General features: G+C 47.9%; 1 protein-coding gene across 2 annotated transcripts in view; it reads right to left on the reverse strand.

Moving 5' to 3' along the window:
• WWC3 (WWC family member 3) overlaps window positions 1–12,189 on the reverse strand; it is a 118,388-nt gene that overhangs the window by 37,849 nt on the left and 68,350 nt on the right. For both annotated transcript variants that reach the window (XM_081793144.1, XM_081793145.1), the window contains exons 6-8: window positions 8,940–9,069; window positions 6,091–6,237; window positions 1,989–2,062 (exon numbers count right to left, since the gene is read on the reverse strand). In XM_081793144.1, the coding sequence (XP_081649270.1) occupies window positions 1,989–2,062; window positions 6,091–6,237; window positions 8,940–9,069 (351 nt within the window). The remainder of the gene's footprint in view (window positions 1–1,988; window positions 2,063–6,090; window positions 6,238–8,939; window positions 9,070–12,189) is intronic.

The following is a 12,189-nucleotide window of genomic DNA, read 5'->3' on the forward strand; positions in this document are numbered from 1 at the left end:
GCGTGGCCCCGCTAAGACATCGCAGTCCTCCAGCACAGAGAAGGGTTTCTTGGCCTCGGCACTGGGGACACACGGCAGGGATCATGCTTTGTGTGGGTCCGGCCCGTGCGCCATAGGATGATGGAGTGACAGGCCTGGGCCCCGCCGACTGGATGTCGATAGCAGGTCCCCCACAGTCGTGACAACCACAAATGCCTCAAGACAGGGCCAGAAGTCCCCTGGGGGTAAAGGGTCCCCCGCCCCCGAGCTGGGAACCCCTGTGCTAGAGGGAAGACAGGCAGCGCTCGTGCAAGCCAGCCCAGGAGGTCCTCGCGTAAACGGTGCCAGTGCAGCCCAGAAAGGCGTTCCCAAGAAGCCCTCACTGTCCCACAAAGGCTGAAGCACCCAGGGCAGGACTCCACCCCCCACCCCCATAGCTGCAGTGCGTTTCCTAACAAGGTTCTGGCAACCTTGAAATATTACTTTCATTTAAAAGATATTGATGAAATGCAGTGTCCTCCCCTGCATATCTGCCTTAAATACTTGCCTTTTCGCCCAAATGTATTATCTCAACATTTAAAAGGTGACTCCCTGTGTACCGATGCTATCTCTAGAAAACAAAAAAAATCACTTGCTATGTTGAGAAAATGTCACAGCAAAGCACGTAACAATTAAGTTCCTAAGTGTAGCAACCTTCTATTTTCTGCATTTTAAAACAGCGCAGCAAATGCCAAGCACCCACACTGCGCAGTCCAGTAGAAACATGCAGGAATGAGCAGAGGAACATTCCACGGGGACAACAGCCCCTGACAGTCGGCAGCGAGCTCAAGAGCAGGAACGCGCGGTAGATGGACAATACGGCCACGGAGCCCAGCAGCACGGCTGAATGGATCTGGCGGCAGTCCGTGTGGAAACATAAAGCCCACTGCACATGCGAGGGGGGAAGCCAGGGAGAGCCGGGTGTCAGAGCTCCGAGCAAACAGAGGGCCCGTGTCAGGCCCTCTAGCAGGGGAGTCATCTGATCTGCTTTGGTTGCTATTTTTACATTTTCTACAAAGGCGACCAAGTGGATTACCAGACATCAGGAATGATACAGTCGATCGAGCAGACCCAACTATTTCCCTTCCAGAAAGGACTCCCTCATCCCACCGGGCATTCCGCTCCTTCTCCCCCGCCCTCCAAGAAAACAGTTCGCATGTGACTCAAGAAACTTTTTTCAAAACGATATGCTTTGTAGCTTTCCGAAGCACAGATTTGGAAATGATTTGGTTTTAAGGCTCTTTTCAAAAGACACAAAAGAGAGAAAGTGTCTAAAAAGAGGACACAAAAGCCACGGCAGGGTCAGAATATAGAAAACGGGGTCCTGGGGACATGGGGAAGGGTATGATGTGCTAAAAACCCTGCCTGCCTGTGAGGACTGCACGCTGCCTCTCAATCCTGCCCCTGGCTACGGTTAGGACTGGGACAGGGGGACAGAAAGATGAATTTTGAAAATGTACAGACAGGGTCGAGTCTCAATTTTCAGAGGGCAGATGATTTACAGCAAAGGTCAACGAAAGTGGCTACGCTTCGGTTCTATCGAAATCCAAACAGACCGGGGGCCGCCAGTGCGTGCTGACCTAGTCCTTATTAACCCGTCTTTTAAACCAAGATGCGTGGCTTTCTCCATTAACCTACGGAGTCGGAAAGGGCACATATAAAAGACAAGGCGATTGTGTTGAAGCCTTGGTGGGAAGGCAGGGAGGGCGGGAGCCGGGTGTCTCTGTCTTTATTAAATCATGGCTTTATAACTGTTCACAAGAGTGACCGTTTCACATTTTAAATGCATATGAAATTCTGTTGTGGGTATTAGGAAGCTTCCACAGAAAGGAAGATCTTTGATTTTATATTCTATCAGACACTGCTTTCTGAGAAAAAGTGGACGATCCCACACTGGAGTTCCACAAAACCTCTTTCCATGGGAGAAAGGAAGGAAGCAGAAGGCAAGATTGGAAAAAGGAGCTTCTTACCTCTTTCTGGCTTCCTCATACTGCCAATTAAGCCTGACTCGGTCTACAAGTCTTGTCTTATCATCAAAGACAAACTTTCCGGAACAGAAGGAAAAAAAAAAGGGGGGGGGGGGGAAACATATTAAAACATATTTTCAAAATAGAAAATTCATTTCAACTTTTAGCAACAGTGAAGAAGATCTTATTTTGTCTTTAAATTTCCACTTTTCGGGACGCCTGGGGGGACTCTGTCGGTTAAGCATCAGACTTCAGCTCAGGTCATGATCTCACAGTTTGTGAGTTTGAGCCCCACGTCGGGCTCTGTGCTGACAGTGCAGAGCCTGCTTGGGATTCTCCCTCCCTCTCTCTCTCTCTCTCTCTGCCCCTCCCCCACTCGTGCTTGATCGCTCTCTCTCTCTCTCAAAAAAGAAAACAAATGTCCCCTTTTCAAGGGTCTGGAAGGAAACACACCAAATAATACTTAGCTGTCACCTCTGGTTGCTAGAAGCTGGGCGTGGGGCTGGGAAGCTCTGCTTTTCAAACACTGGTGGGTCTGTTTGTATTTTTTAACAGTGGAAGTGTGTTCATCTATTGTATAATTCTTAACAACAAATTAAGTTTAAAAAACAAAATAGGGAATTCCTTAGTAAAAGTTGATACAAAGGCATAAACGTCCGTCCCACTTTGTACAGTACATTTTGTCATTCTTCAATAAATGCAGAATAACGATGTTCTGAGAAGTCACACGATCGGAAGACGACGGACTTAGCTGTGTTAGGCATGGGCTACAGGACTCCTTCTAGTGTCACATGGCATGTTAAAGAGCTCAAGGTCAAAAGGAAATAAAGCAAGGTCTGGAAAAGCCTGGATCGGGGCACATCACCTTAGGAGTTAGAATTGAAATGTGGTGCCCTGACATGATCATTAGTTGTTCTTATTTTCTTACCAATTACACCGAACAAAACAAATTCCTCAAACAAAACAAAAAAAGACCTGTATGGGAGGTAATCGTAGCTCACCTTGGTCACTTCTTTCATTCCTGGAAATCTATGACACCAATTCATTAAATTGATCCTCTCTGTAGATCTGACCTTAACTAGACCATAGCCTCCAAATCATTTTTTTAAATAACGTCATGTCAGCAAATATTTGAAAATATTCTATCTGAATGATTAGTGATGAATTTATCGATACCAGTGTTGATACACATCAATAGGAATGTCTTTATCTTCATCGTCTCGAATGGCGAGATGGAAGAAATGCCTTATGAGGGGCTGGGCATTCTCCGATGAGATGTGTCATAATTTTACACATTTTACAGCCTCCCCACGGTTTCCTCAATACACACACACACACACACACACACACACTCCTATGCTTTGACGTCACATCTCCAGAAGCCATCTACGCTGGAAACGAGCTACATGTCACCTCACCACCTTGTTTGTCGGAGACTCCTGCAGCTGACCCATCATCAAGACCAACAGATATTTCTTCAACCTGTTCTTGATACTCCTGTAGATCTCTAAGCTCTGTTTTTGCACTCTTCTTTGAGAACAAAATGGACATCTTGGTCAAAAAAGGAAAAACCTACGACCCAATGGATTCAGCAGGTTCCTGCTTCACAGTTCCTACGTAGCATGTACCCCAACTGTCGAATCCCGGCATTAGGCCTGCAGCGTGTATATACATCTGTGTTTGCAAAGTCCTGGGGTCAAAAAGCATAGCCGATTATGTCCACACCCATCCCACAAAACTGATGACCCAAATTGATAACTAAGCCAAGTACGCAGACGTCTAAGATGGTGCCCAGTAGTCTCCACCTCTTGGGATTTGCCCCACGTGTGAGCCCCTTGAGAGTGCTCTAGAGCCATGATTACCAATAGAATACAACAGAGATTATGAGAAGCCATTTCTGTGACCAGGTTACAGAAGACAGTGACTTCCATCTTGCTGGCAGACTCTCTCAGCTTGCACACTTTGATGAAGCAAGCTATGGTGCCAGAGAGGTCCATACGGCAAAGAAGCAAAACCCTCTGTCCCACGACCCGTGGGGAAGTGAATCCTGTCAACAATCACGTGAGCTTCAAAGTGGCCTCTTCCCCAGTCAAGTCCTTGGATGAGACTGCAGCCCTGGCCGATGCCTTGATTGCAGTTTCGTGAGAGCTGCTGAAGCAGAGGGCCCACCCAGACTCCTGACCCACAGTAGAAGTCTGAGATAATCGAAGTGTGATGTTTTAAGATGCTACATTTTGGAGTAATCTGTTAGGCAGTAATAGCCCACCAATCCAATTACGGCCTTTCAATATCCTTTTTTATAACGACATGATATAAACAGGGGTTTAGACATCAGAAATGTTGATTCAAACCCAGCCAGCCCTGGCTACATGACCTTAGCTGACTCGGCACCTGATCCCCTCGTCTATCAAAAGTATATGGAAACAACTAATAAGGTAACAGCCATGAAGCGGTCAGTCCAGGGCCAGCCCCAGTAAACTCACAAACGATAACAATTTACTCCTTGAGTTACTGCAACGGCATGACCAGCCACTCCCCACCTGATATTTTCAGAAAGTCTTACCTAATCATTAGAGAACCTTTGTTTCTTCCAAACTAGTCGAATCTCTAAATTCTAATCCTACCCTATGATAACGGCAATTATTCATGGAATTCAATGAGTCTTGTACTTCTTTCTTTCCTGCACACCAAACCCTTCAGGCAAAAATAGCAGGCATTTCTGACTTACAGATTCTTTTCTGTGTGTCTTTATATAGATGGTGACCCTATCCTTTAAAACCAAAATTGCCTGGTCAAAAACGTCTACGCAGACTTTTAAAAGCAAGGAGGGGAAAATTGAAAATAGGGCTGTTCTGGGACGTCCAGGACAAAGAGTCATTATTTACCATAGCACTCTCAAAGAGATACTATTTGCCTAAATTTCAAAATATTAAGTTAATTATTTAAAACCCAGAGTTTTTGTCAATGGTCTTTTCCCCTTGTTTCCTTTTATGTAATTTTGGGGAGGGCATTCCACATTCCATTGATGTCTCATCTTTACTTAATAAGCTCTAAGAAAAAGAAGCCATCTTTTTTTTTTCAATTTGTTTTCCATTTGTAATAAACTTCACTCAATAACATTACAACAGGAGTGTCTTTAAGCATTCACCACCCTGCTTCAGATGATGACTGCCAACTTTGTTTTTGTGGCTAACTCAAGGCTTCACTAATTGCCAAAAGGGGCCTTATGAAATTCTTCCAAGTCCCAACCAAAATTAATTTTGATTCAATTCAATTTCCTGACATTCTTTTAGAAGAATAAGAAATAGCATCAAAGTATAACCCAAGGGTGCTACAGCCACAAAGCCTCGGAAAATCACTGGGCGAAGCCAACGATCGGTAAACTATGGCCCCCGCAGGCCAGATCCAATCCTGTTTTTAAAAATAAAGCTTTATTGGAACACAGCCCTGCCCATTTGTTCGCACACTGCCTATGGCTGCTTTTGCATTCTAACAACACAGTTGGATAGTTATGGCAAAGGTCTAAAATATTTACTATCTAGGGGTGCCTGGGTGGCTCAGTCGGTTAAGCGTCCGACTTCGGCTCAGGTCACGATCTTGTTCCCGAGTTCGAGCCCCGCATCGGGCTCTGTGCTGACAGCCTGGAGCCTAGAGCCTGCTTCAGGTTCTGTGTCTCCCTCTCTCTCTCTGCTCCTCCCCTGCTCACGCTCTGTCTCTCTCTCTCTCTCTCAAAAGTAAATAAACATTAAAAAAAAATTTAATATTTACTATCTGGGCCTTTACAGAAAAAGTTAGCTGATCCCTGCTGTAAGATATCATATGTCTGTTAAAAACACACCTAAATTCAATTCTCAAAAGGATTCTGCCATTTTAAAGAATCACAAGGAGAGAGGTAATAAGCAATTCGATTGCCTTCCAGGCCCCGGGACCTTCACAGCTGGATTTTTTTCCTCCAACGCAATGGCACAAAAGCCAAAACATCTCTGAAGAGAAAGTGGCAGAGGAAAACAAACGAGTGACGAGTGACGGCACCGCGAAGGCGGCTCTTTCCTCTCCTGGCACATTCGGCCCTCCCCTCCACCCCAGCCCCCGGTTCCTGGCATACCTCTCCGACGATGTCGGTCTGAGACCCAGCGTCGCAGAACTGCTGAGGTAAAGAATCGCCAAGCACACCTGGATTGTGAGGGAACTCCGGCAGAGGGTCGGTGAGAGAAAAGCTATTCCTGAAGCCGTCGGTCAGCTTGGCCAGGCTCTGGAAGAGAAGGAAACGAGCCGCCTGAACAGAGGTGGTGACGCTTCCCTTCCCGCTGAGGGCCGCCCCTGGCGCTGGCCCACCCCACCCCTCCCCCACCAGGTGGAGAAGCCAAGTCTACCGCCACGTGCACCTTTAATACAATTCTTCGTCATTTACGTCCCCCTGTGACCGAGTCCCCCTGCCAGCATGTGGATAACGTAGACAACTGCCGGGGTACCACTGTTACTGTTTTTCTTCTTTAGGAAACACAGCGTGTTTCAACACACACACACACACACACACACACACACACACACGCACACACGCACACACACGCACGGTACCTATGTGAGACGGTGGATGTGTTAACTAACTTTATCGTGGTAATCATTCCAGGTTATATATGTACATCAAATCATTAGGTTGTATACCTTAAGTTTATATAATTTTGTCATCTGTACCTCAATAAAAGGGGGGAGCACTGCCATCCAAAACGTTCTATCAATAAATGAGTCTGAGATGAATGCCACCTCGAGATTTTGATAAACCACACAGAAGCAAAACCACTCCCAGATGATGTTTACGTATTTTCACAACCTGGTTTTTCAGGTGACTGTACATGACCAAGAGTCATCTCACGTGATGTCAGTTGGCCAAAAACTAGAGTATGTCTTCTGGCACACGTAACCCCTTTGGGTGCAAGTCAAAGAGCAATGAGATTTTCTACAAGTTTTTAGAAGACTTTTGAACGTTTTTATCTTCAGCAGACATTGCTGTGGACACCAGGACCCGCAGGAGCGGTATAACACACGTAGCTGGTTCTGGCTCTAGACAAAGGCATCTTGGAATGGGCCGGTACCATTAAGCTCATAAAAGAAAGACAGAACAACTTCTTTGATTTTACTAGAGAGGACGTTCCCCATGCCTCTCCCAGGAGCGTCTCAGAGAAGATGCTGGGGTCTGAAGCTTCTTCTAGAAATTCTATCTCCAGCCTCGAAAGTGGGGAACCCACTCGAGGCAACTGGGCGGTCGCCCCCACCCTGCACGCCTGGATCGGCCAGTGCGGAGCAGTTAGCGCAACCTCCAGGGGCAGAGCCTCCAAGCCCCCGTGGCGAAATGCCGCTTGGTTCGCCCCTGGGGTTTAGGCTCACGTTATGATGGGTGACATCCATACGGCACCTTGTCCGACACCGCACTCAGAGGCCTCAGTAAATGGCAGTAGCTGTTCTTGCTACCAGTGCTCGGAGACAATCTAACCGTCGATCATTTACTTTCGTGACCTGGAGAGGGCGTGTGAAAATACAGATGTGTGGGCCACACCTCCAGAGCCTTATCTAGTAGGCCCGGGGCAGGGCCCGGGAATGGGCAACTCAGTGACCACTGTGGGGACAAGTCTCTTGGATCCTTGACCTCAGGAAGCACCGCCATGGAAGGCAGCTATCTGTGCACCTGTCTCATTTGGCCTACGAGTCTGAGCTCTGCTTCACGTGCCCTTCTATGCCCTACGTTCTGCGGAATCTAGACCGGTGCCTACTAGGTACTCAGTGTGTGGAACACGAAATGAAAGCCGTAACAGAAACATCTGAAAGCACCCGAGCATCAAGCAAAAAGGCCAGCGCGCACCCGTTTGCAAACACTCAAGCTTTTTCTAAAAATAACAACATCTACAGAAGCGCGAGGAACAAAAAAGAACACGATATAATGCTCCACTGATGGCAGCCACGGAACTGAAACGTACGCACGCAGTAGGGTACTTCGCGGCCACGTCAGGGAATGAAGCGGCGCGTGGTGGACAGATGCGGAAAAAGAGACAGGGTGTTATCGTTAGGTGAGGAAGCCGGGGCAGGGGAGCAGCAGGCATAGTCCTAGCTCCCCGTGAGGATGGCTGAACACGCGTTCACACTCTCCCGCGGCTGCATAAACACTAGCCGGGTATACGGGAAGCTAATAAAAGTAGTTACAGGAGACAAGCGAATGAGGCAACAGCAAGACCTGTCGTCATAGACTTTCAAAATTATTTTGATTATTGAACAATAGGCATCACCCATTTTTGTGGCTTAAATCGTGTCCTCCAGAAAGTTACGTTCAAGTCCTAAGAATCTGGGAATGCGGGCTGCTTTGGAAATCGAGTCCTTGCGGACGGAATCAAGTTAAGGTGAGGTGCTACGGAATTAGAATGGGTTCTAATCCAGTGATTGGCACTCTTGTAAGAGGAGACCATTTAGATGCGGGGACACAGGGAGAGCACCAGGTGACGAGGAAGGCAGAGGCTGGACCAATGCAGCTACAAGCTGAGGGATACCAAGGAATGCCAGAAGCTGGAAGAGGTGAGGAAGGATCCTCCCCTACCGCCTCAGAGACGGCAGGGCCCCGTCGGCACCGTGACTCTGGCGTCCTGGCCACCAGACCCTGGGAGAATAAATTTCTGTTGTTCTATGCCAGTGTGTGCTCCTTTGTCATGGCGGCCCTAGGAATAACTAATACCCGTATTTGAAAACATTTTAATATACAGTATACATAAATATACACACATAAAGAACATATATACACATACATGTATTATATATGCATGTATTTAAAAATGTATGGATTGCATATATAATACATACATAACATAATATATACGGTAAGTACATATTTTCCTAAAATTTTAAATAAAAGACAGACGCGTAGGCAGGCAGACGAACGGACATGGGATCTGAAGAGTGCCAGGCCCCTACCTGCATCAGGTCCCGCCTCTCCTTCTCGCCTGTGCAAATGGCTTTCTTGATGGTCCGGAGCTCACTCATTATGGCCTGTGCCTCATCCAGCTTGTAGTTGGTGTGAGTGCTTGACATCTTACGATCAATCCTGGTTAAAAAATAAAAATAAGAGATTATAACATTCCATTACACAATAACAACAACAACAACAACATAACTCAAAAGCTTTACAGAAAGGTGGGAAACGGTTAAAAGCGTTGTGGCAAAGAGAAATAAAGATCCCATAAAACCTTTCTTGCTTGCGGTAAACACGCAGAGATGAGCCTTGGCCGGTGGACGGTTTCCTTTGCTCCAGGAACATCCAGTGCAGGTGAGGACCTTCGAATCAGGATTCCCATGACCTCTACTAATGATCAGGCAACAACACTGGCTTAAGTAATATCCTGAGATGGTAAACTCCTCTCTGAGAGGGGGATTATGTCTTACTTGTTTATCCCCGGCATCTGGGTTAGCGGTCAAAACTGTCTATTAAATAAACATACGAATGACATCTGTGTGCAAGGAGAGCATATGGGAAACAGCAAAATGTTGTGAACTTTTAATAGCGATGCCTTCTATAAAATTGGAAACTCTGTCTCCGCTACCTTCTTCCATCTCATTCTCGTTCTGATCTCCCTCTCTCTTTCTCCTTACTACTCACCTCCTCAGTTCTTTCTTTCAATCCAAACATCCATTCATCCATCCTTCCTTCCATCCATCCATCCAAACTCCCTCCCTCCCTCCCTCCCTCCTTCTATCCTTCCCTTCCTTCCTTCCAGCCAGGCCGCCCCCAGGCACACAAGGCCTGCTTCCAGGTGGTGGAAACAGAGCGCTGACCGAGAGACTAGGCCTGGCTCTGGCCTCCACAAAGCAGGCCGCCTCCCGCATACAGCACGTCCTTTGTCTCGCCTCCCTTACCTAAGTCTTGAGGCTTGGAAACCCGCAGGGCTAAAGCAGTTGGAATACTCTGATCCAGAAAGGGGCACGAACTCCGCCGCTTGAAAGTAGTTAGCATGCCTTTCAGATTCCAGACCCACCATTACGCAGGTTCCGGTTCGACACCGTTCTTCCCCACGTTACCGGAAAATCTGGATCCTTAACGACCAGCCCAAACTCGCCTGTTTTCCGCTCACGAAAGCATCCTGGCACACTGGTGAGGACCAGTGACGCTGCAGCACTACAGCGGGACCCTGGGCAAGCGGCTTGGCCTCTGTAAACCTCAGGTTCACGTTTCCCCCACTTAATGAGGAAAGGCCAGGCGTGTGATGTTAGCGGTGATTATTATTATCGTCAGGATAACACTGAATCTGTGTATTCATGGGAGAAAAAGTAAATAATTCACCAACTCTGGTTCTTTAGGCCCGGAGTTGATCTGAGCTCTCACGACCCTTGGAATAAGAGAAGGACAAATACACCAAGGCAGGAAGCCATTCCCTCCCTTTGGAACCGGGCTTCAGGGCTCCACGGCCACTGCCGGCACTGCATCAGCTGCAAATCACGTATTTACAAAACCTGTCCCTGAGTTCTCTTTCACGGAGTCAACGCCACGGGCCCCCACCCATCCAGGGGTGACACGCTTCCATCCCAGCAGGGCCTGGCCACGCGTTTTCCCATTTCAGCTGTTCTCCAGAGAACCAAGGGTCTCCAATAGAGGGCGGAAATAAGAGGCCGTCCACCTCACAGCGCCACATCCGCCGAAGCAGTGGCCCGGTTTTTCTTGCAGGGAAGAGCCAGACTCGCTTACGTAACAGGGTCTCCTGGCACCGATCCTCTGATAAAAGGCTTTCCAATACATCTCATTTAATGTCACAGCCAACAACCCGCAGAGGCTCATGAAGTCGGTAGAAGGGTTCCATCGTTCTCAGACAAAACACCAAGGCCGGGCAAGTCTGACTTCCCTGTAACAGTCAATGCCCAGCGCCTCTGCTAACCAGGTCGACTGCTCCAGAACGAAAAACGCAGCAAATAGATCCTCGCCTGACGCCGACACCCCCGTGGAGAAATGAACTCCACTGCACCGAGCACAATGTTTTCAAGTGCTTGAAAATCAAAGCTAATCAAACAGCCACAGAAGTACAGACACACGCTCCCGGCGCTAAGGCTGTGATGTGAGACCCTACGCATGTCAGCTCCAGCTTTATACGTAAGTGTTGTGACTTCCTTACGGCTTTCAGTAGCAAGAACGCCTGCGCGTGGCCATCACATCAGTAAACCCAGGGGCTGAGCCAGCAGCCCGTCAAGGCAGGCCCCATGATGGGAACGGCTGCCACACCCAGGAAAACAGGCCGCAATTCCCTCAGGAAGAGGGATCGGCAGCCCCGTAATTCATGCCGCCGGCGGACGCTGCACAGCACCTGGGAGAACGGAAGTTCAACTTCAAGGCCACGGACCTGCGCTCTGGCCTTGGCTATTACCCAAGTGGCTCTGGGACCTCGAAAAGAATGCAGATTGGCCTAGAACAGCTGTCTCCGCTCTGTGCCAAGGGTGTCCGGCGCGGGGAGCAGGAGCGGCTACAGGGAGGGCCCGTCTAGGGCTCGAGGACCCTCACCCCTGCTTCAGCGAGCACCTCCCCTTTGCTCCGTCTCAGACATTCTGGTTGGTTCCATAGAAGATGTCATGTGCAGGAAAGGGAAAGGAAAAAGATTCCGCTGTTAAAAAAGTGCGAAAGCTATTAGGGAACATGATCTTGAAGTCCTGGTATTTCAGAGAGAATACTGTTATTTAAAAACAGTTATATACCATTATTGTATTGTGCATCATATTTCACAACTGTATGTCAATATTAATGTTATAGAACAGAACATACAATCATCTAAAAGGGTCATTATGTATTATGCAAATATAACCTTAGGTAAACACTCTATCCGGTACATATTATTTGATTACACTATATAATTATAGAACTAGTACATTACAATAGTTGAACGTGCCAAGCACCTACTAGGCACCAGGGTCTTCCTGCACGTTTGGCGTCTGTCACCTCGTTGAGTCCCCTCAGCAGCTTTATGAGGGAAGCATAACCCTCTCAGATTTTATAATGAAAAACCTGAGGCTCAGAGAGATGACCTCCGCGGCCCCAGATGACAAGCTAAGATCCAGCAGAGCCGCAGTGTTTCGAACCCACGTCTCCCAATTCTCAAGCCTGTGTCGGATCGCCAAGTACAGTGCTGCCCCCTTGATCTCACAGGCATACTCCTGCTCAGAGCGGCCAAGGTCGGTCCCATATGCT

The sequence above is a fragment of the Panthera onca genome, chromosome X, assembly GCF_046562875.1.
Source record: "Panthera onca isolate mPanOnc1 chromosome X, mPanOnc1 haplotype 2, whole genome shotgun sequence".
Taxonomy (NCBI): Eukaryota; Metazoa; Chordata; class Mammalia; order Carnivora; family Felidae; genus Panthera; species Panthera onca.